At 44.3% G+C, this 24,535-nt stretch overlaps 1 protein-coding gene across 1 annotated transcript in view; it reads left to right on the top strand.

Annotated features, from left to right (window-relative positions):
• The window catches only part of PANX1 (pannexin 1), a 903,960-nt gene extending 885,726 nt beyond the window's left edge, over nt 1–18,234 (top strand). The window contains exon 5 of the mRNA XM_044072647.1: nt 16,673–18,234. Coding sequence (XP_043928582.1) covers nt 16,673–16,761 — 89 coding nt within the window. The 3' untranslated portion in view covers nt 16,762–18,234. The remainder of the gene's footprint in view (nt 1–16,672) is intronic.
• Nucleotides 18,235–24,535: the final 6,301 nt, after the last annotated feature.

The following is a 24,535-nucleotide window of genomic DNA, read 5'->3' as shown; positions in this document are numbered from 1 at the left end:
GAAAGAAAGAAAAAAAAACATCTGCTTACTTTAGTGTCTTTATCACATACATCAGTAACTAAAATGCTTTACTACAAAATATGCAATTTATAACATGAAAAGTTTTATAGAAATATTGTTAGAACATTGTTTTACTTACTAGTTACCCTTTTCTTTCCTTTTCCCTTTCCCTTAGTGTCCTTCCAAACATTAATGACATTAAGTGAGGCAAATGCCTTTCATTTCTCCAAAAGTTTAACAATGTCAAGAAAAGTCCATTCTTTCCACTTTTTCTTGTACAGCCATATTTCATATTTGATGCTTTGTTATTTTACATTTATTCTATAATTCATATGCTTCTGATCTTCTTCCTGTTTATCTCCATCTCCCAGCTCCAGAATATGGTTCAATTCAAAGGTACGTCAGATTCTTCTGGTCAATTCCTATGATTTTTTTTTCTGTCTCTCAAGCATTTTCCTTAGGAAACTGGAAAAGGTTTCACTGGCAAAGTCTGTCTGTGTGCTTTATTATCTTAAGAATGAGAAGCAGAGTCCCCTTCTGCTTGATAGCTCAGTTTTTCTTGAACAAACTGTGTATTTCCTCCTTAGCCTGTTCTGCATCAAAAAATGACTGATTTGCCAGGAAAAATATTCTAAAGACAGCTGGATACAGCAGCTTGAATCTCACTCCTGACATTCCCTTGTTGCTGGAATAAATTTGTTTTTATTCTGCATGGTACACATTGAATAATCATTTTCCACAAACACTCTGCTGTCTCCAACTTTTAATACTTTACCCTTTTGCCATAGTTTTATCAGGTCAACTCTTTCTGCTGATAGGATTACATCTTTAGTAATGCAGGTCTTGGCTGCTTTCTCATGCCCAAGTTTGGAGCATACACATGGTTGTGCCCATTCAGTTAACAGACCCTGCTGTGGAATACCAGTTCAGTTGCTTATTTGTGCCTTCATAAAATTAATACATTCTGCTCCTTCTTGTTTCTCTGGTACAGCAGAAAATCTCAGATTTTCCCTACATGCTCTGTCCGCTACTTCTACTATTTTTTGAAATATCTCTTCATAAAGTGTCATACTCAACCAGACTTTTCTTCTTTTCAACCTCTGATTTTTGCAATTTTATCAGCTCATCTGAATATCTTTTTAAAGCTAATGTATATATGTTATATAGACATGCTTATCTCCTATGACAGTTACAAGATATAAGAACGTTGCTGAAGGACCACTTATGCAGCAGCTCTAGTTATCACTGCATCTACAATCAAGTGGAATCATAATATAGTATATATAGTTCGACCTATCCTCTTTCCAAAGATTCTGCCAAAGGCAGGAAAAGAAAGAAAATTATTTCTGATAGCGTCGTAGAAATATCCAGTATCATCTTTCCCTGCATTGCAGATTTCCACCCAGTAAATATGGGACCCTGGTCCATCTCAGCTTCAGTTGGCTAAGAATTATGTCTTAGATACAGTCTAATTTCTACTCAAGCAGCATCTTTCTTTTTTAAACCCATCCCTACAATCTATATCAAATCACTCCTTAGCAAACTCAAAACATGTTCTCCATCTATTGATAACCTTCCTCCTCAATTCCTAATAACTGATGCCACTTATATTGCTTACCGCATCTTCATATTGGTAAATAGATCCATCAAGTAAAACACTGTACCTGACATCTGGAAAAAATGTTATGTCATACCCTCACACAAAGAGGAAAGATGAGAAAGTCTCAACTGATCCCTCTAACTTCAGGCCAATTGCCATCCTATCTCCCCTGTCAAAAATTCTTGAAAAATGCATTCATAAACAGCAAGTAGATCATCTTCCACTAGAAAATCTCCTCACCCCAACAGAGCATGGTTTTCACCCAAAACACAGTACAGCTACTGCAGTGACATCCTTCACAAACTCTATTGCAAACTCTTGTGACAACAATAAGCTAGTCTCCTGTCTGTTTCTCGACCTTTCCAAAGCTTTCAACATTGTTTCCCACAAACTGGTGCTATCCAAACTAACTACCTTTAATTTCACCAACTCTGCACTTTCTTGGATGTTCTTCGTGTTTCACTTTTGCAGTCATCACCTGTGTGTTATCCCTGCTGTGGTAGCCCTCCGTCGGCCCGAATACCAGAGTCAGTGTTTTTCTATGTCAGCTGCTGTCGCCTGTAGACTGACGTCAGGTTGTCAGTGCTATAAAGCAAGGCAGCTGATGCCATTACATCAGTCCTTCTTGCTGTGGAGCCCGTAGCAGAAGCAGTTTGCAAGTGTGCCGGTCAGTCGCTACCAGAGTTCAGATCACAGCTGAAAACATCTAAAGCTAAGTACCCCATTGAGGATCTCTTTTTCTTGCACTAACAGATGTCCGAAAATGTTAGCAATTGCCTCGCCTGTGGAAAGCAGATCCCACACCGAGACTTCCATTCATAGTGCGTCACTTGTTTAGGCCCAGACCACGACGTCGCCTGTTGCCGGTTCTGTGCCCTCTTTAAAGCGAGAACCATTCGTCGGTGAGCTCTTTTTGTAGACAGCTGTTTTCGTCCTCCGTGTTCTCATATGGCGTCGGTCAGCCAACAGTCCGGAGAGCCTCCTAAAAAGCATAGGGATAAAGATAGAGACAGACCTCACAAGACCAAGCCTTCCGACGACTCTTCTGCTAAGCAGGTCATCAGTACTCCGGAATTCAGTGAGGTGCTTTTGCAGCCCCTGATGCCCGATGCGATTGCTATTCAGGCCACTACTGAGACACTTTCGGAGTCCGGTATGCCGCAGAAATCTTCTTTATCTTCAGAACCTTTGGCTGTCTCTGACTCGGTTGGGTCCAGAGCCGCTAAGCAGGCACCGGCTTCCAAGAAGGTCTTTCTCACTACCGATTCCAGTCAGAAACCGACGTCTTCTCTCCCGACTACCACTCCTCTCAGACCGGTGACTTCTCTTAGTCCTAGAAGCCAGGCCACCCCTAGAAAATCTACCTCTAGTCACCATCATACTCCTCCCCTCCACCCCAGGCCCAGATGCTTAAGATGGCAGAGGATCTTATTTCCCTTATCAGGGGCAGTCAAGCCTCTACATTTAAAAGGAAAAGACACCCTTCTCCTGACCTTTTGACAGAGCAAGATTCTGAGGAATCAGATTATTCAGATTTTTAAGAGGATCAACAACCTCTTACTGCTTATGAGGATTCAGATGCAGAGGAATCCATCCCATCTGCCTCCCCACCAGAAGACTTCTCCTTTGGGGAACCCTCCACACCCTCAGGGAACATTTCCAATGGGAATCTCAGGATTTCCCTCAGTCTAAGACAAGCCTAAGAGAATTTCTAGACCTTCCCCAGCACAGACCCCTTGCCATCCCCCCTGTTTTAGAAGTGGTGGATGATGTTTTCCATGAGTCCAGTGTAGCTCCGGATGCCCTTCTTCCTGCTCCCAGTAAACCAGACAGGTATTACAGAGTACCAGACACTCATAAATACCTGTACAGAAATTCTGCTGCAGACTCGGAGGTCATTACACAGGGCCCCAAGGAAGCCAGGGCTAGTTCTGTAAAGAACCCTACTCCTTCTGGTAAGGATGCCAGAGCTCTGGGCAGATGGGGTAAAAAGGTTTACACCTCTGCAACCTTAGCCTTCAGATCTCTCATCTGTCAGTTCCATATGCTAAAATATCAACAGCACACTTTGGAACAATTAAAGCAAAAGATTTCTACTTTTCCTGACCATGCCAATTCTAAGGAGTTAGCAGATTTACTGCACTCTACTTGTCAAGTGGCTAGGCATGCTTTGCACTGTCAATATGATGTACTAGAAGTCTGTAGCAGGGCAGTAGTTCTGGATCTGTCATTCAGAGACATGCATGATTGAAGGAACAACCTCTACCTGATCATGTCAAGTCTAAATTAATTGATGCACCTTTGGACAAAGACCGCTTGTTTGGAGAAAAAGCAGAAGAGGTGCTTAAAAAATGGAAGACAAAGCAAAATCTATGCAAACAGTAAAAGATTTCTTTCAGGTTCAACCTCCTAGATTCAGCAAGAACTTTCCCTCTAAGCACTGGTCCTTTCCTGCTCCCAGCAGTCAGGGGCAAGCTAAGCCCCACAGGGACAGGCCACCCAGGTCCCTACAGCAGGGACAACAAAGAACCAAACAGTGGACCACTTCTGCCCCTAGGGCAGGGAGCTCTAAGCCATCCCTCTATGGCAAACACTCCCACTGACTCTCTACCCCCTCTGCCCTGCTTTCATCCAAAAGCTTGGAGGAAGGCTGTCCCTCTGCAAAGAAAATTGTCTGTCTGTAACCAAGGATCACTGGATCTTAAAGATCATTTTCCAGGAATATAAATTCACTTTCAACGAACTCCCAATTCCCAGAGGGTACCTAGACTTACCTCCAATTCAGTGGACAGAGGCATTAAAGCAAGTCCAAATTCTCATAGCCCAGGGGGCAGTAGAATCTGTCCCCGCAGATCAAGCAGGCAAAGGCTTTTATTCCAGCCTTTTCCTTGTTCCCAGAAAAGAGGGCAGTTGGCACCCCATCCTGGATCTGTCCATGCTGAACACATCCCTGGTTGTCCCCAAATTTAAAATGCTAACCCTGCAGCAGCTGCTGCCTATGCTGACAAAAAATGCCTGGTTAGTGACCCTGGACCTAAAAGATGCATACCTCCATGTCCCCATAAGGGAGTCCTGCAGGAAATTCCTACATTTCAGAGCAGGCTCGCATTACTTTAATTTCTCTGCTGTTCTGTTTGGCTTATCTACTGCTCCCAGGGTTTTCACCAAATGTTTGGCCCCGGCCATAGCATTTTGCAGACAGAAAGATATACAGATTTATCCTTATCTGGACAACTGCCTTATCCAGGCAGACAGCAAAGAAAAGTTACTCCAGGACCTACACTTCGTAAAAACCCTCCTGACTTCCTTGGTGTTCACCATCAATGAGAAGAAATCAAAGCAGACTCCCTCCAGGAGGATCATTTTCCTGGGAGCTCTGCTGGACACAGCATCCCACATGCCTTCCTACCCTCAGAAAAGCAGAGATCCCTGCCTATCTACTTTACCCAGCTGGCATCCAAAAGTCACCTCACAGCAAGAAAGTTCCTGCAAGCCTTGGGATACATGACTTCTTGCATCCTTCTGATTCCTCTGGCCAGGCTACACATGAGGAAACTTCAGTGGTATCTAAGGAACCTTTGATGCCGACACTCACAGCCCCTAGAGACCTCTCTCCCTCTGATCCCCTGTATAAGGGCAAAGTTGCTCTGGTGGGCAGGGGCCTGTGCCAGGAACCAGGGTCTCCCCTTCATCCACCTCCCCACCTGGCAGACCATCATCACCAACACCTCAGACTTCGCTTGGGGGGCCACCTAGCAGGCAGTTGCACCCAAGGTCTTTGGGATGGCCAACACCTTCCCTTGCATATCAACCAGAAGGAAATTATTGCAGTACAGACGGCTCTGATATCCTTCCAGCCCCATCTCAGGCCAGGAGTTCTCCTTATCAAAACAGACAACACCACAGTAATGTGGTACATCAACAAACAGGGGGGGACACAATCTTATCCTCTGTGCAGGGTAGCCATGAACCTCTGGCTGACTGCTTCCTCCATGGGATTACACCTAATAGCCCAGTACCTATCAGGGTCAACAACACCCTGGCAGACCACTTAAGTAGACACTTAATGGACCCCCACAAATGGCAGCTCCACAAAAAGATCTTTGTGCAAGTCACTCAAGTGTGGGGAAATCCGGAAGTGGATCTCTTTGCTTCGCATCTCAACCATCAGCTAAAGAAATTTTGCACCAGGGAATATCACCACCTGGCATGGAAGGTGGATGCCTTTACCTTCTCTTGGAACTCCTTCTTTGTGTACACTATCCCCCTCTGCATTTTATTCCCAAGGTACTCATCACGATAAGGGAAGAGGGGCCCAAGGCCATCCTCATTGCTCCAGATTGGCCCAGACAACATTGGTACCCCTTGCTGTGCAGCCTGACTTCACATCCTTCCAGGCAGCTTCTTCAGATCCCAAACCTCTTGACTCCAGCAGGGGGGGAAATGCTGCACCCAGATTTGCAGACTCTCAAGTTATCAGCGTGGCTGATACTCCCAAGGTAAGGGAATGGCTCCGGCTAAGCAAGCAGGTCCTAGACATTGTCACAGAGGCGAGAAGGCCCAGCACAAAAAGATCTTATGCAGGGAAATGGAAAAGATTCTGCTCCTGGTGCCAATCCAGAGGGGCCATTTCCTCACAACCTTCTGTCCCTCTCATCCTGGAGTATCTAGCAGAATTACTTAATACTGGCCTCTCCTCTTCTGTTAAAATCCACGCTTCAGCCATTTCAGATCAGTTTAATACAGACCAGCCCCTGTTCTCCCACCTTTGATTAAGCAATTCCTCAGAGGGGCTTCTAATATGAGACCTCCCAGAAAGCCTCCCACGCCAGTCTGGGATCATAATTATGTTCTGGAAAAAATAACCTTACTACCCTTCGAACCTGCTGCTTCAGCAGAACTAAAATTCCTCTCCTGGAAGACTGCTTTTTTTGTAGCTATCACCTCAGCAAGAAGGGTTTCTGAACTTCAGGTTCTTATGGCCATTGAGCCCTTCATTATTTTCCATGCAGACAGGGTTTCCCCTTAGTACTAACCCCCTCCTTTATGGCCAAGGTGATATCTAATGTGACTCTCAACCAGGCCATTCATCTGGCTACCTTCTTCCCTAACCCTCAAAAAAACATGTGGGAAAGAATTCTGCACTCCCTGAATATGCACAGGCAGCTCAGATACTACCTGGACTGTAATAAACCCTTCAGAAAAAACTGACCTACTTCTTGTCAGATATTCTTCGTGTTTCACTGTTGCAGTCATCGCATTTGGGTTATCTGCCTGCAGGTAGCCCTCAGCCAGGCTGAATACCAGAGTCATGGGATTTCTCCATCGGATGCTGTCGCTTCTTCCATGACGTCAGGTCGTCAGGGGTATAAAACTTGCAGCCGATGCCATTACATCAGTCTTTCTTGCCGTGTGGTGCCTGAAGAAGCAGTTCACAAGTGCCGATTGGCCGACTTCTGAAATTTTCATTTTTGAGTTTCAGACCTGAAGTCTTCTAAAAGATAAGTACCCCATTGGGGATCCTTTTTTTAGCTCTAACCAATGTCAGAAAAAATTTATAATCGTCTTGCCTGTGGAAAGCAAATACCTCACAGAGATTTTCATTCTTACTGCGTCACCTGTTTAGGCCCAGACCATGACGCCCCTCGCTGTCGGTTTTGTGCCTTGTTCAACGCCCGTACTATTTGTCATTGGGCAATTTTTGTAGCCAAATTCTTTCGCTCTCAATCTCCGTACTCCGAAATTGCTTCAATGAGCCATCTGACTACCGATTTTCCGAAAAAACGTAAGGATAAAGACAGAGACAGACCGCATAGGGCCAAAACTGCCGACGACGCTACTGTTAAGCTAGTCGCCAGTCTGCCGGTACTCACTGAGGTGCTTTTGCAGCCCCTGATACCCGCTTCTACAGATTCATAGACCTCTACTGGGACCCATTCGGAGTCTGGTATGCCGCAAGATGCTTCTTCGACTGTGGAACCTGTGGATGTCTCTACCTTGGATGGGTCTGGAGCCGCTGTGCAGGCACCAGCTCCTGAGGGTGTATTCAGTCTTTCCGATCTTCATATTAAATGGACTACTTTGCCTCAAACCAAAAATACCGAAATTTCTCAGGCCTAAAGTTCGTACTATGCCTAGGAAACCGACAACCAAAGTGCATTCTCAGCCCCACAAGCCACAAAAACAAATGCTTAGAATGGCTGAAGACCTCATTACCTTAATTAGGGGAAGCCAGCCTTCCCCCTCAAAAAGACCTAGAACTGATTTTCCTTCTGATTCTTCTGATCAGGAATCTGAGTACTCTGATCCCTCTGATTACCAGGACATATCCTTATCTACCTATGAGAATTCTGATGCAGAAGACTCCATTCCCCCTGCTTCCCCGCCGTAAGATTTTTCTTTTGGTGAAACCCTGCATACCTTTAGAGAGCATTTCCGCTGGGAGAGCCAGGACTACTCTCAGCCCAAAGAGACTAAGGGAATTTTTAGACTTGCCACAGCACAGGCCTCTAGCTACCCCTCCTGTTCTGGAAATTGTAGATGATGCCTTCTTGGAATCCAGCCTTACCACTGATTCTTTGCCTCCAGCTCCCAGGAAACCTGACAGGTACTACAGAGTACCTGACTCCCACAAATTTCTTTTTAAGAATCCTTCTGCGGATCCAGAGATAATTTCCCAGGGACCTAAAGGCATTAAGGCTACAACTGCCAAAAATCTTACCCCTTCGGACAGGGATTCTAGGGCTTTAGACAGATGGGGTAAGAAGGTATACACCTCTGCTACTCTGGCAATTAGGGCCTTGAATTATCAGTTTCATATGTTAAAGTATCGGCAGCATGTTATGGAACTAATTAAACAGAAATGATGTTGATTCTTGACTGTGCAGAACACAAAGATTTGCAAGAGTTAATGCATTCTGCTAACCAAGTTGGTAAACATACTTTGCAATGTGGGTTTGATGTCTTAGACGCATCTTGCAGGGCTGCTGTCACTGGGTCTGTTCTTAGAAAGCATGCTTGGCTTAAGGACAAAACTTTCCAGATCATTTCAAAGCAAAATTACTAGATGCACCATTAAACCAAGACCATCTATTTGGCAGTAAAGCAGAAAAAGTCCTCAAAAGGATGGAGAAAAAGCTAAATCTATGCAAACTGTTAAAGATTTCTTACAAGTACAGCCACCTAGATTCAGTATACATTGGCCTTCAAAAAAATGGTCCTCTCCAGTCCCTTCCAGGCCTTCTCAGTCCAGGTCCCTTCCAGACCTTCTCAGTCCAAGCCCAGGGGCAGCAGACCACCAAGAATTCAGTTTCAGGTTATGAAAAAACGTAAGCAGTGGAGTACTCCCACGTCCAAAACAGGGAGTAGTAAGCCACCAGCCTATGGTAAAAATGGCACAATGACTTATCCTTAACTCTTCCAAGCCTCGCCCTAGTACTTGCACCTTTAGGAGAGAAGCTTGCCCTGCATGCCAAAAACTGAGAAAGCATTACCCAAGACATATGGGTCTTAAACATTGTTTCCCAGGGATACAGATTCCACTTCCACTCACTCCCAACCCTAAGCGGATGGCCAGACCTCCCCCCAAACCAGTGGGCAGAGGCCCAAAAGCAAGTACTTTCTCTCCTCAGTATCAAGGCTATTCAACCTGTCCCAGCAGAACAAAGGGGACAAGGCTTTTATTCCAGATTGTTTTTGGTTCCCAGAAAAGAAAACTCTTGGTGTCCTATCCTGGATCTGTCTATTCTCAACACCTTTCTGGTGGTTCCAAAATTCAAAATGCTAACTCTCCAACAGCTGCTTCCTATGCTAGCCAAGGACTCCTGCTAGCAACCCTAGACTTAAAAGTAGCTTATATGCACATCCCCATAAGGGAATTTTGCAGGAAATACCTGCGCTTCAGAGCGGGCTCTGTGCACTATCAGTTCTCTGCACTTCCCTTTGGCTTATCTACTGCAGAGAAGAATTCAAATTTACCCATAGTTGGACAATTGCCTGATTCAGTCGGACAGTCAGGACTTGCTACTATAGCACCTGGCTTTTGTAAAGAGACTTCTAACTTCACTGGGATACACCATCAGTGAAAAGAAATCACAGCTGGTACCCAGCCAACAGATTGTATTCCTGGGAGCAAGATTAAACACAGCTTCCCAGATGGCATTCCTCTCTCCAGAGAAAGAAATTTATTTGACAAACTACTTCAGTCTGCTGGCCACCAAAACCCGGCTATCTGCAAGAAAAATACTGCAAGCCCTGGGGTTTATGGCCTCTTGCATTCTATTAATTCCATATGCAAGGCATGCATATGAGGAAACGTCAGTGGTAAGTCTCTGGTGTCAACATTCTCAAGACCTGGAAACAATGATTCCTATCATTCCTTGTCTAAGGACAGAGTTCCTTTGGTGGGCAGAGGCCTGCACCCACAACAAGGGACTTTCTTTCACTCTACCCCCTGCTGGCCAAACCCTAACAACAGACACATCAGACTATGCATGGGGGGCTCACATGTCAGGGCAGTGCATTCAGGGCAAATGGATCCCAAAGCAGATGCACCTGCATATCAGTCAAAAAGAAATGTTAGCTGTACAGAATGCACTGACAGCCTTCAAAAGCCTTATTCTTCCAGGACAGCTGTTGGTAAAGACAGACAACACCAAAGTTATGTGGTACATAAACAAGCAGGGGGGACCCATTCCTACCCACTCTGCAGATTAGCCATGGCTCTGTGGAACACAGCCTTGAGCAGCCAAGTGTACCTGGAAGATCAATTCCTGCCAGACAGCCTAAATTCACCGGCAGATAACTTAAGCAGAAATCTCATGGACCCACACGAGTGGAAACTGGAACCCAAAATATTCAAGCTTTTGAGGAACAGGTAGGGGCACCAGAGGTGGACCATTTTGCTTCCCCTCAGAACTATCAAGTGAGCAAATATTGGTGCAAGCCAAGGACAATCCTACACCAGACTGACCACGCCAGCACTGGTACCCTCTTTGTGCAGTCTGACAGTGCTGCCACCATGGCACCTGCCTCACACTCCTTCCCTGCTGTCCCAGCAGGCGGGCCAGATTCTGCACCCTCAACTACAGACCCTGAACCTAGCAGCCTGGCTCATCCACTGACTTCTCCTCCAGCAACTCTCAGTAAGCAGGTGCTGGATGTCATTCTTGAGGCAAGGAGGCCTAGTACTAGAAAATCCTATTCGGAAAAGGGGAAAAGATACTGCTGCTGGAGCCAGTCTCAGGGAATGGACACAACTGTGCCCAACTTACCTCATATACTAGATTACTTAACAGAAATGCTCCACAAAGGCCTGTCTTTCTCTTCAATTAAGATTTATGCCTCTGCCATCTCAGCTCATTATAATACTGAGCCACCCCTTTTCTCTCATCCTCTGGTCAAACAGTTCCTGAGAGGAGCCAAAAATTTAAGACCCCCCCCACCCCAAGGAGAGCTCCCACTCCTGCCTGGAACCTTAACTTTGTATTGGAAAAGCTCATGCTTCTGCCCTTTGAACCTGCTGCCACAGCAGAGCTAAAATTCCTCTCATGGAAGACAGCTTTACTTCTAGCCATCACTTCAGCAAGAAGAGTGCCTGAATTGCAGGCCCTTATGGCTGTGGAACCCTTCATTATCTTCCATGCAGACAGGGTTTCCCTCAGGACCAAAATTCATTTATGCCCAAGGTGGTATCTAGTGTGGCTTTAAACCAATCCATTCATTTGCCTACTTTTTCCCTAATCCTCAAAATAAAGGGGAAGGGATCCTGCACTCCCTAGATGTGCACAGGCAGCTCAGGTTCTATATGGACAGGACTAAGCCTTTCTGAAAATCAGACCAACTGCTAGTTAGCTTTGGTGCAGGGGCAGAGGGCAAGGCCATTTCAAAGCAAACCATTTCTAAATGGATAGCACACTGCATCCATTTCTGCTGCAAGCACCATGGGAAACCTACCCCACAGGGGATCAGAACACATTCCACTAGGGCTACATCAACCTCTACAGCATTTCTCAGGGGAGTCTCTACTAGGGACATCCTGGAAGCTGCAACCTGGAGCTCTGTACACACTTTCACCAAGCACTACCTCCTACCTATCTTCTCTAAATCCAGAGCTGGATTTGCCACAGCAGTCTTACAGGGCCTGATTGCCAGCCTTAATGCTTCTTAACTACCTCCTCCCTACCTTAGCTTTGGGAATCAACCCAAATGTGATGACTGCAACAGTGAAACACGAAGAACATAGTGCAGTTGTGTACACTTACCATAAATGTAGGTGTTCGAGTGTATTCACTATTGCAGTCCTGGCTACCCTTCCTCCAGCCCCCTGACTTCTCTTTACTTCTACTTAGCCTCTTTGTTTGGCACCTCTTATGTCATATATATTCGCTTTTTTCTGGGTGTGTTCCATACCATGTAATTGCTTCCCTTTTTGGGGGCACCTGACATCTGGGGCAAGAAAAACTGATATAATGGTGTTGGCTGCATGGAAGAAGCAGCAGCATCCGATGCAGAAATCCCAAGAATCTGATATACAGGCCGGCTGAGGGCTACCTGCAGGCAGATAACCCAAATGTGATGACTGCAACAGTGAATACACTCGAACATCTACATTTATGGTAAGTGTACACAACTGTACTTTTTGCCCTAGGGGCAGAGGGGAAGCCCATTTCCAAGCATACTGTATGTAAATGGATATCACACTGTATCAATTTCTGCTACAGATTTCATGGGAAACCTTCCCCTAAGTCTATTCGTACCCATTCCACTAGGGCAGCCTCCACTTCCACAGCATTCCTCAGAGGAGTTCCTACTAGGAACATCTTGGAAGCTGCCACCTGGACCTCGGTTCATACCTTTACAAAGCATTACCACCTTCCTCTCTTCTCTAAGGCTGGGGTAGGGTTTGCCTCTGCAGTTCTGCAGGGCCTCCTTACCCATGCCTAGATCTCTAATTAATTCTGCCGCCCCTCTCTTCAGCTTTGGGAATCTTCCCACAGGTGATGACTGCAACAGTGAAACACGAAGAACATAGTACAGTTGTGTACACTTACCATAAATGTAGATGTTCGAGTGTATTCATTGTTGCAGTCCTGGTTTCCCTCCCTCCTTCCCCTTGTATCCTCTTTCATTAGGGAGACATAAGTTTCTTGGGGTGGTTATTAACCACCAGGACCACTTTGCCATATTTCCTGGGGCTTTTGAATGGTTATGGCAAGAAAAACTGATGTAATGGTGTCAGCTGCCTTGCTTTATAGCACTGACGACCTTACATCAGTCTACATGTGACAGCAGCTGATGCAGAAAAACACTGACTCTGGTATTCGGGCCGGCCAAGGGCTACCACAGCAGGGATAACACACAGGTGATGACTGCAACAGTGAATACACTTGAACATCTACATGTATGGTAAGTGTACACAACTGTACTTTCTCCAGCTGCCTCTCCAGTAGATTTTAAGCTGTTAAGTGGCAATCAAACTTCTCTCCCTTCTTACCTGTACAAACGGGTACCCCAAGGATCCATCCTTGGACCCCTCTTGTTCAGTATCATCATTAATGACCTCCATTCTTCTTCTCCACTCTCTTCAGTTATATAATATGCTGATGATTCCACAATCATCTCCTGCTCTGACAATATCTCCCATATTCACACCCTCACCCAAGAGTGTCTGCACTCATTCAAAAAATGGCTAACTTCGAACCAACTTCTACTTAATCCTAAGAAAACTAAACTTCTCCTATTCCTCCCTAAATCTCTCCAACATCATGAAGCTACCTTTACTGTCTCCTCCCTAAACAATACTACCATCTCTGTTGAACCTCTCACAAAACTTCTTGGAGTTATTATCGATGACCAGCTAAAGTTCAGTATCCATACTGAGCAATACATTAAAAAGACTCATCAAAAGTTAGGCCTGCTATATAAGCATAACAAATTCCTCAGAAATGCTTCTAGGCTCTCCCTTGCACAAGCTTTCCTACTCCCTACCCTACTCTATGCAGCCCCTATTCTCACACACCTGCAAGCCAACATTCTGTCTAAACTGGAACTCACCTATAACAAAACTGCAAGATTTGCCTCCAACCAGCCCTACCGCTCTCACCACTGCCTAGCCCTGAAAAATCTGCAGTGGCTGGAATTTCATCATCAAATCCTATTACCCCAGCTTCTCATGACTCATTCTGTCTTACATGAATCCTCCTCCTCCCCACTCTCTCTCTCTCCTCCCTCATCCATTCCTGTGCTCCTAACCGTGCCCTCTGTCGCTGTCAGTAGCATCTCCTGCAAGTGTATGTGCCCAACAGAAATATTGGCAAAATCCTCTACAGCTACTCAGTGGCAAATGCCTGGAATAAACTACCACTTAGTGTTAGATCGATCCTAAACCCTAACTCTTTTAAAAAACAGCTCTAAAGGATACCCTTTGTCAATCGTAGTCATGCTAATGCAATCACCCAACTTAACCCTACCTTCCCCTCTTCTTATACTCGTCTAATACTCCTGCATCACCAATCTCTTCTCTCTCTCTCTCTTACAAATCTACTAATAGTTTTTTTTCACAGCCTACCACACTGTAGACTTGGGTAGTGACCTTGCCTTGAGATGATCTCCTCTATATAGTGTACATTTATAATTTATTTGTGCGCATGGCCATTTTTTAGTTTTCTTCTTTGTACTATATGTCACTTTTGAACACTAATATGTTTTAAGCCACTGCACATATTCTAGCATGATTTTTTTTTTCTTCTGACTTTTTTTTGACATATTTGTTAACTTTGAATGTTTTTGTTTACTATGTTCAATTGATTACTTTTGTTGCATGTACGTTGCATGTACTACTTGAAGCTTTTCTCCTGGGTCTTCACTGAAAAAGGGCTACTGCCCATTCGGATTAACCCGGTTAACAAATATCAAATAAGTAAACAGTAAATAAAATGACCTAAGGATAATCCACAACTTGCAGAAGTCAGGGAGAGCATATATCAGAAAATTTTAAGAGTTGTCCAGTGGAAGTAGTTTTTTCTCCTCTTTCCCTGTTCTTCAGATTCTGCAGTACCTCTCTTGAGTTATTCAGCCAGTGAATTTTTTTTTTTAATCAAGCGTTACCTGTCTACATTCTCAGTTTGCATGCCTCTGGACACTCAATGTCTTCTATTTATTTGGTTAAATTGTTTTTGAAGGGTGCTTTCTACCTCATGTATAGCTACTGTGAAGTATATGTCCTGGAAATTTTTTTTTTTTTTTTTTTTTCTGGTGGCCTTCACCTCAGTTGCAAGCATTTTGGAATTATAGGCTTTGATTATTAATGGTATACAGTCTTATGCAAGGCTTGTTGTCCTTGAAGACTTAGTGTTCATGTTTAGGGTGGTTTCCTGAGGTCTCCCTTAACTTGTCCATTTAGTTACCAGTATTTTAGCACATATCTGAGAAAGGAAAGAGGATTCTCCATACCATTAATGTATGGAAAGCTTAAGTACTATACTGATATTAAGCACAAGATTTTAGACACAGTGACCAACTATTTCTGCTGTTCATTCCAGGGGAGCAGACCAGCTCAGAATCAACACAAACTTTTTCCAGGCTGTTGGCCCAGCTGCATTACCATATGCTGTGATAAATGTGGAACTCTTTAGGCAAGTCAGAGTGTGAGCAGAAGGACAGATACCACCACTGTGGCCTGTTTCAAGATTGTTTCTGTGTAGAATAGTTGTGAGGCTACTACATAACCTCCTAATGAAACTTTGTCTATGCATTGGAAGTTAGATGTCCAGCCCAAAAGTAGGTATGACTTCACCTTTGCAATGCTACAAATCATGCTGTAGCCTACCTCTCAGGTTCAGTGCTGGGAACATGCACTACTTAATATTCTCTCATTCATATACTGAATGCACAGCAGTAATGTATCTTGTGGTGAGCAAATTACAATTTTGTAAGGCTGCTTACAGTAACCATAAATGTTTGAATAGGACTTCTACTGAACTGAAAGCTCCCATCTTCCCTCCCCAACACTGACATTTATCTACAGGTACAGCTCTTTGTTTGTTTGTTGGGATGCCTGTCATATATGTATGTATATATACATTTTCATAGATCTTGAGAGAGAGAGAGACCCGTTATTTCCCTGTCCTTGAGTAGTTAATGGGGATTTTGGGAATGTGGGAACATGTGCCGATAACTGTCATCTCAAGAAAAGAATAAAAGATGACACGAGTAATTATGTCCTTTACTGTTAGATTCCCTGTAGATAGCTTCAGAGTAAGATATAACCTCAGTCCCTCCTGAGGATGTCCAGTAGGTCTTCAGGTCTGTACTTTCTGATGTCCACTTGCGTTTTATTGTATCCATGTTAAGAATGTACTGTAGAAATGATCATTCCATTTCAACACCTACAATTGTACTGAATACCCTGATACACTGCATTAAGGAAGTATTTCCTATTGCCTTGTTTCATTGCTTCATGTAGAACAAAGGAGAGGGAATTCAGAACTTCATGTAGAGTTCTAATGTCTCTTTATTTAAATATTTTTTGAAGTTGTGAAGGAAAATGCCTTTGTAGCACAAACGGTGAACTTTGTCTCGTTCCATTTTTGGTGTAAAATAGTAATGAGAAATATTGGCATAAACTGCTATATCTTTCTGTGACATTAACTCCTGGTGTTTGATAAAATGATTACAAAATTTCAGACCAAATTCCCAAGCTACTGCTGAGAAAAACAAATTACCTTAGAGTTTGACATGTCTTTCTTTCCACATTTTATGACATTTTTTACCCAAAGCAACGACTTTTGGTATTACAGTAGGGTACACCAAGAATTATCTAAATAGTGGTGGTGATGGCAAAACTGTAATTTATTTATTTGTTTGTTTATTTATTTGCTTGCTTACTTATTCTGAAAGAGAATTGCTGATTTCAGTTTAAGAATGGAGGATGTCAAGAGTACAGCTGTTAAATCACCGTTAGCTGTTTCTTAATGCACTGTAATTATTAAGTCAACTGAATGTTTCCTTAAGTATGTTTTACTTTGAATTCCTTATGCTTTGCAAAATACATATGTTTGTTTTGTATTGTAGCTACAAATTCTCAGCCTTCAGATGACAAAATACAGTCCAGCATGGGTGACAAGAATGTTCGGCAAAGACTTATGGATTCTTCATGCTGAGGTTGCTTCATGCTTCTCTCCCTGTCTACTGTATCCTGGCCAGTGTATATGGCCTGTCTTCAGAAAACATGCACTTAAGAATCATGAGGATTGAAGAGAAGAACAACTTTAAAACACTGTACAAGCAAGGTTTTGCTTCCTGCTGATCACTTAGGGACTACTTCAGACATACTCATTGTTAATTGTAGCCTTGGTCCAGCTGATTTTATTTTGAAATGTCATGTCAGGTGAGGGCCTTGTTTTATGCTTGTTTTACGCTTCTGTGCAATCCCTTGCATTGGAATACAGGGAAAAACTGGACTCTGTGTAAACATACAAGATGTTAAGACTGGTAAAGATATAAAAACTGAATAATTTATATAATTTATGGTTATTTGAAAAATAAAAATGAGCCCCAAAAAGAGAATGGATCTGTTACCGAACCAAACAACATTTTACTGATGCTATTTTGCAATCGTACGACTTCCTGTAGACCACATATAATTCTTGCAAGCTGAATTGTAAATTGCATGTTAAGTGAGCAAATAGTTAATGTTGGATTATGAATAGTTTCAGATTCTGCAAACCTTGAGACATTTACAGCAGCCAAAATGGTATTTTTAAGAATGATTCCTAAATGTTGAACATTTGTTTAAATGTACACAAAGAAAATTTTGATTGTTAAATCATGAGATTGATACTATACTTTCCATTTAAGGATTTTGAAATTCCCATGACAGCATTTTTTTGTTTCATTATGTTTTTAAGTATAGTCATTAAGACATGCTCGTTAAAATCATTAGATGCCACACACACATACACACACACACACACACACACACACACACACACAACGCATACATATGGTATGTATATTCGAGTGCCTCTTATGTGAGAGCTTATTTAACTGAAACTAAAAGAAAAGCTAATTTAAAGAACTGCATTCTTGGTGTGGGGGAGGGGGGCTTGCATACACAACCTCAGGCTAAGTTAAGCAGTTTGACTAAGTAAGTTGTTAGTTAAGTGGCACTTGCTTGAACATAGCAGTGCCATATAGACGTATGTAGCTAGACAAGGTAAATATTGATTGTACTTATCTATCAGTGTTCTTATAACACATTCATTGAAATGGTGTTACAGGTAATTTAAATGTATCAGTATTTTTTCTTTTTGAAGTACGGTCACACCCACATACCATTCACATAAACACAGAGTGACATAAAGAGAAAGGTACACAACTGCCATTAATGACAAATGGGCATCTGCACTCTGTCTTGTTATACGGATTAAAATGTTAAACCATCCTTAGCAATACTGTAGATTGTTATAATATCCCTGTTACAAAAACTGGATTGGTTCAGCTTATTTACTGTCTACATGTTTAACTAATTGTTATTGTAACTTGAAAAACTGGTGTCCTAGTGACACATTTTACATCTTCCCTAACATTGTTTCCAGTAAGCAAGCATGAACATTATTAAATAGGGAATGCAATTCATTTGTGGGAATTTTTCATTTATCATTTATTTTTCCGAAAGTTGCAGGTAAGCGGACTAAATCCTAACCACAGTCTTTTGTTTTCAGGTTTCCTCATATTTATTAACTGCTACCTAAGGATCTTTTAAAAGGTGTGTACTATTCAGGGGATAGAATGTCAGTAAAACTGGCATCACCTGCAGTTTGATAGCTTATGAGTAAAACCACAGATGTCCTTCTCTTGCTGTGCTGCAGTATTTTTAACCTTTGGGATTCCCCGCTTAGGCGACCGAACGTCCGGCCAGTATACAAAAGACTTTTGCTATTGCATGGCAGTGCGATGTCACACATAGCAAGGTGGGCAGTGTAGGCTGTAAAGGTGACATCAGCATGTACAATTCCTCAGAAATTCCCTACTGTCATTTTGAACGACAGCTTCTACCATTCATCTGATAACCAGCTACTACCATTCGTCTGATCGCCGAGTGTTTGCTGTTTTCAAATAAGTGCCCCATTGAGGAAAATACTTTGTTCTTTTTTTGCTGCATGGCTTTGAGGTTGATGCCATCTAGAAAAGGCAAGTGGAGTTGTGGACATCAGCTTTCACACAAAGACAGCCACAATCAGTGTTTGTTTTGTCTAGGGTCAGAGCACGAATGCATGTCTTGCTCAGTTTGCCAGGCATTCGTCTCCAAGACCCTTCGTAGTCTTTTATCTTCTTTGAATATTTACCTCGAGAACCAACATCTGAAAAGGTTAGCTTTTGGTATGGAGGGTACCGCAAGTCCATCCAGTGAGCCACCGAAGAAGGCCAAAAAGGTCAGGCCTGAATCTTCAGCTGCGCCTCTAGATTCAGGCATTCCTGTCAATCTCTGGCTCCCAAACTGCAGCAGGTACCATTTTGGAAGCCGTTAGGGAGGGCGCCACTAGCACATCCACAGATGCAACACAGCCATCCATTCTAGGCGATAAAAAGGAATCTGAGCCCACTATTTCAGACATCCTGAGCCGTATTTGTGTAGCTCCTCCAGTTCCTCTATCTCCAGTAATCCCTATGCCTGATAGTGCTTAGTCATACGTCAGCTATTTCTTCATAACCTAGAGGGGAACTTCCTGGTAAATAGAAGTATAAACAGAAGCATGTTTCCTCTTCCCAGGATTCTTCTGATTGGCAGGCCTTCTCTCAGGGAATCTTGAATGCCTTCCTGGCTTTAAATCCATCCTCAGCCCTTCCACCCATTTCTGTTCCTTCCCCCACTCCCAGGAGATCAGTGGAGGAACAAGATTCTACTTCTTCATCTGATAAATCCTTGATTTACACATCTCAAATAGAGTCTCCTCTGGTTTATGCTTCCCCTGAATTAGATTCTAACAGTGGGGATTTTCAGAAGAAGATTTGTCCTTTGGGGAAACAGTTTGCAGGATGAGAGATCACTTCATATGGGAAAATAGTCAAGTATCACAAGTTGAAAAGAGATATTATTATGACCTGTTGCAGATGGATTCTCCTTCTCCCTTGACAATCCTTCCTGTTCTACCTGTCATTCTGGATGCCTTTCCCTCAGTTTCAAAGAGTCCAGATTCTCAACCCCCAGCCCCAAAACGGCCTGACATATTCTATAAGTTCCCTGAGGACAGCAAGTACTTATTTAAATGTCCTCTTGCAGATTATGCAGTTATCTCTCTCTCTCTGCAGACAGACCTTCTAAACTGCTTACCTATACTAATCTCATCCTTTCTGACAAGGATAGCAAAATAATGGAAAGATTAGGGAAAAAAGTGTATACCTCATCTACCCCGGCTTTCAGAGCTATTAACTACCAGACCCACATGTCAAAATATGTTCTGGCCTTGCTTTCCTGAGCTTATCAGCTGGTATCAGACCTTCCTCATGCTCCAGCCAAGGCACACTTGCCTCTCTCCTGTCTACCTCAGCCCAGGTGCTTAGACATTTTATTAAATGAAGTCATGATACAGCTGAGGTATCTGCAAAGTCAACAGCTTCAGGTTCTGTACTTAAGAGGTACTCATGTTTGCATCTCCAGTCTTTACCTGATGATATTAAGGCTAAAATTATGGATGCACCCCTGGACAATGATGCCCTTTTTGGTGCTGAAGCTGCAGCTCTGTTCAAGTCCCTGCATGACAAAAGGGAAAGAACGTAAGGAACTGAAACACCTCTTCATGTCCCCAGTTCCCATATACCATAGAAATTACCCTTCCAAGGCACAGTTTGTCAGAAAGAAACAACGCAGTCCCCCTGCTTCCCATAAGAAAGGGTCTTGTACACAGGGTGCATCTTCTCACACAAGACAACGGATCACTTATCCATCCGCATCTGACTTCCCTGAATCTAACTCTGTGGGCGATAGGCTACTGATCCCCTTCCAACACTTTTTTTTTTCTGAGGATGTGCTTCTAGTCCTGCAGTAGGCCAGGAAACCCAACACCAGGCGATCCTATTTATCCAAATGGAAAAGGTTCTCCATTTGGTGTCTAAAGAAAGATGTAGAATCATTTTCATTGGGCATTCCAGTGGTTCTTTCCTATTTGTGTGAGCTACTTAAGACTGGGTTGGCCTACTCTTCTGATAAAGCCCATCTAGCAGCCATTTCAGCATGTATGCCTCTATTTCCTCCTCTAGCTTTTAGGTTAGAAGTTGAGCTCTTCCTTAAAAGCGTCCTGTACATTAGACCTCCCAGGAAACTTATTCCTCCACCCTGGGATCTAAATTTTGTCCTGGAAAAGCTCACTCAAGCCCCTTTTGAGCCTTCAGCATCAGCTTTCGTAATGTTTTGTACTTGGAAAACAATTCTGTTAGTAGCCACCATTTACGCTAGAAGAGATTCTGAACTCCAAGCACTTATGGCTTGCCAGCCTTTTCTCATTTTCCACAAGGACAGGGTATCTTATCATGCTAACCCTTCCTTCTTGCCCAAGGTGGTTAATAACTTGTCCCTAAACCAATCCATTCATCTGACCACCTTTTTTCTTCACCCTAAAAACCCTACTGAAAGGGTCCTTCATTCCTTGGATGTGCACAGACAATTCCATTTTTGTCTGGACAAAACCAAACCTATTAGGAAAACTGAGCAACTGTTTGTTTCCTTCCACCCCAGTGTGCTGGGAAAACCTGTCTCCAAACAGACTATTTCTACTTGGATTTCTAGGGCTATTTCTTACATTTATGTCTCCTATGGGAAGACGCTCCTTACCTCTGTGAAAGCTCACTCCACTAGAGCAGTAGCCTCTTCAGGGGCTTTTTTCAAGGGTCTGGACACTGCATCTATTTTGGAAGTGCCCACATGGTCTTCTGTCCATCTCTTCACCAAACAATACAACCTGGACACTATTCCTTGGATGTGCACAGTCAACTCCATTTTTGTGTGGACAAAACCAAACCTATTAGGAAAACTGAGCAGCTATTTGTTTCCATCCACCTCAGTGCACTGGGAAAACCTGTCTCCAAACAGACTATTTCTGCTTGGATTGCTAGTGCTATTTCTTACATTTATGTCTCCTATGGGAAGACGCTCCTTACCTCTGTGAAAGCTCACTCCACTAGAGCAGTAGCCTCTTCAGGGGCTTTCTTCAAGGGTCTGGACACTGCATCTATTTTGGAAGCGTCCACATGGTCTTCTGTCCATCCCTTCACCAAACATTGCAAACTGGACACTATCTCCAGGTCCAGAGTGGGATTTGCTAGGGCAATCCTGCATGGGTTCATAGAAACCTCCTCTGCTCCATCCGCCCTTTCCTTTCCATGAGCTTTGGTACTCTCCCAAAGATTAAGAATACTGCAAAATAGGAATAGAAAGACATAGAATAATTGTGTAAAATGTTACCATAACCATAGATGTTCTTCTCTTCCATGTTGCAGTACTCTACCCCACCCTCATACCCCCTTGGTACTTGCTGTTTGCTGAATGATGTGGTACACCTCATATCCTTGTACTGGCATTCTGACTGGAGCATTCAATTCTGAGAAATGTTACATGCAGACATCACCTTTAAGGCCTGTGTTGCCTGCCTTGCTATGTGCGCTGTCGCATGTACCATACAGTAGCACATGTCTTTTGTATACTGGCCGGACATTTGGGTCACCTAGGCGGAGAATCCCAAAGGTTAAGAATACTGCAACATGGAAGAGAAGAGCATCTGTGGTTATGGTAAGATTTTACACAACTATCCTTTATCCAGTCCAGGAGCACTGTAATTTAGTTTATTGCAAAGATTTAAAGAAGGTATCGATTCTAAAAGAACCTGCTGCAATATAACATTTGAAATAGCTTGTCTTATTTTGAACTGCCTTTATACCCCCCTTTTAATAGTTGTACCATGTAGCCCTTTAGAATCTTCACCTGATAAATTATTTATCTGAAGTAGTTAACTTCATTTGTGCATCAACCTATGGGTCTTCGGATCCATATCGTATCCGAGACGGCAGTTTCCAACAGCATAGATCTGAGCTCCAAGCTCCTCCCCCTACCCATAATCCCCATGCCAACCCTACCTCACCTCAGATCTAGTTTGCCACGGTTTCATCCAGCAGCTCGATCACTAAGTTCCAGGCTTTAGCGTTTGTTGTGAGAAAATTTTTCCTTTTTTCCCTCCCTTTTTCTGCAATTTTAGTCTGCGTGTGTTGTGTACAGTCCCTCATTAGTTTTTTTTTCCACTCTTTTAATCTTCTTGATAGTTTTCCTTCCCCACCCTCGTTAGTGTGTTAGGGAGTGTACTGTGTGTTGGGGCCTAGCGTGTGTGTTTTTCTTTCAGTATGTCGGAGGCCCCAAAAGCTGTTTTCTACAAGTGCACTGAGTGTGGCCATAAGCTATCCCCGGCGGATGGCCACACTCGGTGCGTGTTGTGCCTTGGGCTTGGACACCTGTCTTCAGGCTGCTCCATATGTGTGGCGTTTAACCCCAGGGCACTTAAGGACCGGAGGACTAAGCTGGTTCTGGCGGGACTGCTGCCCCCAGACTCAGCTTCGTTCTCTGGTCCCACAGTGGCTCCTGCCGCGGCTGCGGCTACTGCCACTCCTGCCTCCCTTCCCCTGGCTGGGACTCAACCTCTCACTTCGGGCCAGGAGGATAGGGAGGCCAGGAAAGAGAAGCGGAAGGAGAAGCACTACAAGCGGCGGGCCGAGGCCTCTTCATCGGCCCCACCGGCTAAGCGGTCTTCTCCCTCCAGGACTTCCGAGCCTTCCACCCCTCGGCTCCGGTCTCCTTCCTTTTCACTGGGACCGGAGGAGGAGGAGGCCCAGCCCCCGTCAAGGTCATCGAGGCGGCACTCCCGTCCCACCTTGGTGGCCTCATCCAGATCCACCCAAAGCCTAACGGACACAGACTTGGACCGGATGATGAAAAGATTCCTCCAGGCCCAGCTGCAGATGGGAGTTCTCCTGCCTCCCCCCCCCTCCAGGGGGGAGCTCGACTCCTTTTTTTGCCCCAATTGCTCCTTCTCCGACCCGCTTCCCGGGTTCAGCGTTTTCGGAGCCGGGTAGCGTCAGCGCCGGGGGGGTGTTGGCGCCGACAGTATCGGGTACTTCAGCGCCGACATTGCCCTCGAGTCTGTTGGGTCCCTTTTCTTTGGATCCAAGCTCTTGGAGCCAAGAGCTGAGCTTCGGATCCGAGGGTCTCAGTGTGCCTTCTGCTCCGCCCAGGTCGGAGCATACTGGACCTTCGGATCTGACCACGTCGGCTCCGGCCCCGATCCACCAGTTGGATCCGAGGGAGGGTCTGCTCTCAGATCCCAGAGAGAGCGGCTCTCCTTTGGCGTTCGACGTAGTAGAGAGGGTCCTGTCGAGGGATTCCAGACCCCGGCCTTGGCTACGGCTCCACCCTGCACTCCATCTCAGATGGGTCCGACTTCCGTCAGCCAGTCCCAGGGACAGCCTGCTCCAATGTCCCAGGTCGTTCCATTGGAACATGACGTTGCTGGTGAAGTCTCCTTGGACAGCCCCCCCAAGGAGATTCCTCACAAGCGCAAGTGCAAGAGGAGGCACTTGGACTCCCCTGAGTCCTTGACCGAGGACACAGATTTGGAGGAAGGGGAAGGTTCCCCAAGATCACCCCCGAGGACGTCTCATTTGGAGACATCATGGAGATGCTCAGGATTAGGGGGGGTGGTCTGCCCCAAAGCCTACCTCAGACGAATCTGTGTTCCTGGAGGCGTTTGAAGCAGGCCCGTCTACCTCTTGGGTGTCCCCTCCAGCTGACCCCCTGGTAGATCTGATCACTACCAGGGCGTGGAAGGAGCCAGACACTGTGGAGCCAGTCCCAAAAAGACCAGACAAAATTCTCAGTCCACCCTTTGACAGAAC

Source organism: Protopterus annectens, chromosome 5.part0, assembly GCF_019279795.1.
Source record: "Protopterus annectens isolate FY-2018-M chromosome 5.part0, PAN1.0, whole genome shotgun sequence".
Lineage (NCBI taxonomy): Eukaryota > Metazoa > Chordata > Ceratodontiformes > Protopteridae > Protopterus > Protopterus annectens.
This window is presented reverse-complemented; position numbering and strand designations above follow the sequence as displayed.